The sequence below is a fragment of the Arachis ipaensis genome, chromosome B09 (genome assembly GCF_000816755.2).
Source record: "Arachis ipaensis cultivar K30076 chromosome B09, Araip1.1, whole genome shotgun sequence".
Taxonomy (NCBI): Eukaryota; Viridiplantae; Streptophyta; class Magnoliopsida; order Fabales; family Fabaceae; genus Arachis; species Arachis ipaensis.
Genome location: NC_029793.2, coordinates 12,047,614 through 12,053,784, shown reverse-complemented (window position 1 = coordinate 12,053,784; position 6,171 = coordinate 12,047,614). Strand labels below are relative to the sequence as shown.

Below are 6,171 nucleotides of genomic sequence, written 5' to 3'. Positions count from 1 at the left end.
TCACACGTTCTAAATACAATATATTATTTTAAAACCATTATTTCAGCTAAAGTATTTAAATATAAATTGATTGTCACATAAAAATATATATACAAATAAAATTACTTAAAGAAATTTCATTTTTCAGCAATTCCAAACACGAATAACATTATTTCTTTTATTTCTTTCAACTTTTTTTTTTCTCTTTGGTAGTCACTACAAAACTCAAAAGGAGACACGCACCCCTTGAAACTATAAATAGCTAGCCCCATATATGTTATACCAAATATAATAATAAACTCGTAGAATAACATCAAAACAATTTAATTATTTGATAGTTAGTATTAGATTTGCACTATACCAAAGTTCCAAGCCATGCCAATTGTTAGTAAGGACCCTCTTGTAGTTGGGCGCGTGATTGGGGATGTTTTAGACCCCTTTGAAAGTTCTATTCCAATTAGAGTTACTTACAATAATAGAGATGTTTGCAATGGCTGTGAATTCAAGCCTTCTCAAGTTGTCCACCAACCAAGAGTAGCCATTGGTGGAGTTGACCTCAGAAACCTCTACACTCTGGTAATTTACTACTATTTTCTTTTGGACACGTGTTAGATTCAACAGTTATCTCAAACATATTAAATCGTTCAATGTTTTTACTTATTATTTTTATTTAAAGATAAAATTTAGGTACGAATTATGTTAAGTAATTTAGTCAAATATATTAAACTATTTAACAATTTTTAGCTATAGTCTTCATGCGAAAGAAGATATTTTTGTGTGAGCAAGCACTAATTTTTGAGAAATAGAAAAATTATGTTTAAAAACGGATCATAAACAACATCGTAACAAATCAGTTTGAGTTAGTTGAATGATTAATTCATTCATCTGCTTAAATAAGTATCAGGAGTTTAAATTTTATATTGGACATAAATTAATATATGACACATTAATCATTAGCTTCTTACACCAGAAAATTTTATGAAAAAAAAAAAAAAACTATATCTTAAGACAAACTAAGGTCGATCTCCTGAAACTAGAACTTAGAGAACCTCAGCTCCACTTCCAATGAACATGGCTCTGCCTTTGCTCAACACCGCACTCTGTCTTTACTTATGCTTTTCTATATATACACATGCCGCATGGAAGAATAAACATCTACAACAATATATAGACAAGACATTGTGAAGAAAAAAGAAACAAACTACTTGTGTAGACAATCTCATTCCTCTTTCTTTATAATTTGGTATTTTATTTATTGGAAAAAAAAACAATATGACAACTTTTGGAATTAAAAGTACTTCTCTCGTTTTTATCGTAATTATTGTTGGGTATATATAATTGCGTCTAATATAACATTTTCATATGTTAGATATAGAACTACTAATATACTTAAGCATATAGCTAAAGCTTGTCAAAAATTGAAAGAAAAATAGTTATGGCATGGGATTATATATGTTTAAAACAAATTAAAGTGATTTTAATGACTTAAATTAATTTTTATTTGATTTTACTTACAGGTTGCTGTGAATCCAGATGCCCCTAGCCCCAGCAACCCTAGTTTGAGGGAACACCTACATTGGTGAGTCACAATAATTATGGTGCAAAATTTGCACACTAATTAAAGAAGACTAATGGTACATGATTAAATAAAGATTAAACTATATTACAACAATTCACGTCTTAAATCAATTATATATATATATTTAGCTTAATACTACTTTTACTTATGTAATATCTCTTTTTGTGTTTATTAACTTCAGGCTGGTAACTGATATTCCTGCCACAACTGGACCTAGTTTTGGTACGTATAATTGTTGTGCATCTATTTAGTCTCTAAACTTACACGTGATTTTGAGATTAGTTATTTAAAATTTTAATTGTTTCTATTTTATTTTCAAACTTTACAAATGTGACTCACATTAGTTCTTTGGATAAATTTTGGTATACAGGTTAATAGAGCACTAATATAGACTACTAGATGTCATGTTGAAATGGCGTCGTTTTGATTTTTGTGCTCAATAGCCCAAAAATAATGTTGTATTCTGAGACTAGTTCTCTAAAATTTTAATTGTCTTTATTTAATCTTCAAACTTTACAAATGTGACTTACATTAGTTTTTTGGACAAATTTTAGTATACAGATTAATAGAGCACTAATATAGACTGCTAGATGTCATGTTGAAACGGCGTCGTTTTGATTTTTGTGCTCAATAGCCCAAAAATAATGTTGTATCACTTTCTTTGAGAGGAAAACTTTTAATAAACACCACTTACGATGTTATTTTTTGATTATTTGAGTGCCAAAATAAAAACAATGTCATTTTGCAGAATTTGGCGTAGCATCTCAGAATTCTGTTAATATTTGTATGTCAAAAGTTGTCCTAAAAACTAACATGAGTCGCATTAATAAAATTTGGAGACTAAATAAAAATAATTAAAATTTTCAGAGATTAAATTAAAATTGGAATGTAAATTCGAGAATCAAATTGAAAATCGTGTCGTTTATTTAGTATAATCTCATTAACATAAAAATTAGCCCTATAGGTATATATAATACATGGACCATTTCTTTTGAAAACATATATACAAATTAAATGAGTTTGTCAGAAAAATATAATGTAATACGTAACAATTTTACCAAAGTACAACAGGTAATTTATTTAATTAATGAGGTTACTAATAAAATGGAATAAATACAACTATGAACAGGTAACGAAGTGGTAGCATATGAAAGTCCACGACCAACGTCAGGAATTCATCGAATCGTGTTTGTATTATTTCGTCAATTGGGTAGGGAGAAGGTTTATGCCCCTGGTTGGCGCCAAAATTTCAACACGAGAGAATTTGCGGAACTATACAATCTTGGTTCGCCTGTTGCTGCTCTCTATTATAACATCCAAAGGGAGAATGGCTCTGGTGGCAGGAGATTATATTCATCATCATCATAATTACATAAATAATAATAATAATCAACAATAATAAATGACTACTTTCTTTTTGGTCCAAACTCAATATAGCTGTATGCATAAATTGAACCCAGCCTAGGCTACTGCACGGTTCATTCTTTACATGTTGTGTATTGGCAACAAAAGTTATAGTATGTTGTTCGATTTTAAAAATGCTATTTATATACTAAAATCAGCCATCAATGTATTTATGCATAAATAAATGTATGGTTCAATTTATTTTTAATGTGTATTTATATTCTAAGCTTCTACTTTTTCTCTGTCGAACAATCTCTCACTTTCGAACTTCCATAGGAGAATACTCGCACCGCATTTTGATAGCTTAGTTCAGCAAGCTCTTCTTTCGTAATCTCTGGCATTGATGCAACATAATCAAGTATCTGCAACAGGAATGAATTGAAGAGTATAAATACATAACCACAAGAGAGAGAGAGAGAGATTCATTTCTATGTGCTTATGAGATCCATATTACTTATTACAACAACCAACTCACCCCACATACAAACCCACATATCTCTCCCCCTCGCCTTCGGCATGCTGAGTAAACATCCTATAATTTGAAGAATGGTTTTGGATGGATTTAATAAGCCAATTCATTTTGCATTGTTACCTACTTTCAAACATGGGATGATTTGATTCCAAGAAGTAAGCCTACTGTCTTATTTTGTGCTAGCTTCACGGATGGAAATATTATCTTTTGGTTATATATCATTGTCCAGGGTTTTCATTATTCCTTATAGTAATAAACAAAATATATACATGATTAAGAGAAAAAAATCACAATCCATTCGCATAAAACATATACAACTACATGGCTGAGTTTTTATAATTGATCTCAACACATTACCATCATTTCCTAGAATACATATACATTACTGTTGTAAATGCAATTAACATTGCCAGCAAAAAACAGAGACTACGAACTGATTTTCTCCTTTCTTTGATTATCCTTCAATTCACTCTATTTGTTCCAATCTGTTTTCCAACACCATCATTCTTTCTTCAATATATTTGTTTTCTTCATAGTCAAAATATTTAGAAATCAGCTCATAGAGCCACACAAAATAGTGTGTGTTTGGATTGTGGTTGGTCAAACTAGAGTTTGAATAAAAGTGATTTTATAGAATTGATTTTGGATAGAAGTAAGTTTATGTCAACATAATTTATGTTTGGCAATTTTTTACCAAAATTGATTTTGATAAAATAAATATTGTTTGGATAATATTAGTTAAAATCACTTTTAGATAGATAATTACTTAAAAGGACATGACATTAAATTATAATATTTTTTTTATACATGTTTAATTTTTTTTATACTTTTTTCTTATATGTTTTTTATATAGTATATTTTTAATACTCTTAGTACTCTTTTTTAGTACATTATAATTTTTAACTATTATTATTATTTATGATTAATTTTTTTATTTAATTTATTTTACTTAATAGGATCAATAAATTCTATTATAAAAAGATAATAATAAATATAATACACAAAAATTATAACTATAAAAATATATAATGTCAAATAAAAAATTAATAAAAAATATAAATAATAAATAATAAAAAAAGAGTTCAAAATGAGAGAAATAATAAGAATTCTATAAATAATGCAATAACATGTATAAAGGATAAAGTTGGTAAAACAAAAATAAATATTGAAGGTATTGGCTAAAAGCACGTTAGTGCAACGGAGAAGCTAGAAATTGTTGCTTCTTGTAAACGTGATTTTATGAACAAAATCACTTCTGCGTTTGTAGAGAAGAAATTTAGCCAAACAAAAAAGTGAAGCTTTCAAGAAGCTCTAACGTGCTTTTTTCCTTCAAACGTGGTTACCAAACACACCCATAGTTGTTGTGTGGTTGTTTAGTCTACAATCAATTATTATGGTCACAATTAGTTAAGACACACAACTAAGTTCAAAAGCAAATACATATCAAAGATGGAAGAACACTTACACAATAGTAGCAATAATAACAAAAGATCATGTCTGAATTCTTAGATGTCCATCATAGTCTTCTTACTATCACGACAAGTCTGAGACGTTGAAGATTGCTTTGTATCATTCATAGTTGCTACTTCTTGTGTTAGGATTAGGGAGAGGTGGACAAAGACGTCGTTTTCCTGACCGAGGAGGGGAATAATAGTTTCAACCAAGTCGTTACTCTCTGCTTAGGACGTGTACATGCCCGCTCACATGATTAATGTCACGTTTTCCGTCAGCTCTTTAGTCTTTACGGTGAGATCTAATGGACTTAAATGTCTAATTAAAAAAAGAGAAAATGTCAATTTATCATTTTCTGAATATTAAGGCGCACAAAATTAATTTAGATTGTTTGAGAAGTCAATTTAAACATCCGCTTAAGTAAGGGTTGAAGGTTCTTGTACATGCAACAACCTATTAAAGTTCTTAGTCTATCAGATTAGAAAACACCATGAACAAAAAAAAAATATTAAAGTGCAACTTTTTATTCAAAAAAGAGAAAGAGACTGAAAATAATATTTATTTTAATTTTAATACCGTTCCCAGAAAAAAATTACACAGGTATCTAATATCTTGAAAATTAACTATTTTGTATACCAATTGCATACATAAATAATTAAATGGCTAGGTGCATTCAGATTAATTTTTTGAAAATAAAACGGAAAATAGGACATGGAAGCCAGAGAATGGAATTTTATGAGCGGGATCTGACGTACTGTGTCTTCCTCTATATAGATCGAAATCCAAATATTATTGTGTTATGGATCGGATTCCTAATAATATTTTGTATTTATTTATTCAATTTAATTACGAGAGGGTGGGTTCTGTTGCGTGGATGTAACGGCTACAACCTACGACACTTTATTTGGGGCGGAAGCATCAGCTCCCACCACCAACAAGGAAGGAAGGGAGGCCAACGTGCTCTTTGCTTTTCAGACATAAAATAAAATAAAATAAAATAAAATAAAAATGAGCAAGAAATAAATTAAAATAAAACTAAGACTGAAAAAAAACGATCATACCATGTTGGGTTGTATCCCACCTAGCACTTTTAGTTAAAGTCCTTAAGTTGGACATTTGGTGAGTCCCTTGTTATGGTGGCTTGTGCTTGAACTCATCCAGGAATCCCTACTAATGTTTGCAATTCCAATATCCTCCAGGATCCCACACTAGTTGCATAAATCCTTCAAGCAAGTTAAAGCAAGTGACAAGGCCCCAAGAGTGTTGATTGCCAGAATGAATTCCG

General features: G+C 29.8%; 1 protein-coding gene across 1 annotated transcript; it reads left to right on the top strand.

Moving 5' to 3' along the window:
• LOC107617490 (protein FLOWERING LOCUS T-like) lies at positions 355–3,116 on the top strand. The gene is made up of 4 exons (XM_016319258.2): positions 355–555; positions 1,497–1,558; positions 1,740–1,780; positions 2,688–3,116. The coding sequence occupies exons 1-4, from the start codon at positions 355–357 to the stop codon at positions 2,924–2,926; spliced, it is 543 nt and encodes a 180-aa protein (XP_016174744.1). The 3' UTR covers positions 2,927–3,116.

Excerpts from the sequence above, each read along its gene's own strand:
- LOC107617490 (XM_016319258.2), top strand. The coding sequence starts at position 355 with ATGCCAATTGTTAGTAAGGACCCTCTTGTAGTTGGGCGCGTGATTGGG. Across the intron at positions 556-1,496 it reads TCAGAAACCTCTACACTCTG|GTTGCTGTGAATCCAGATGC; the intron begins GTAATTTACTAC and ends TTTTACTTACAG. Across the intron at positions 1,781-2,687 it reads CACAACTGGACCTAGTTTTG|GTAACGAAGTGGTAGCATAT; the intron begins GTACGTATAATT and ends AACTATGAACAG.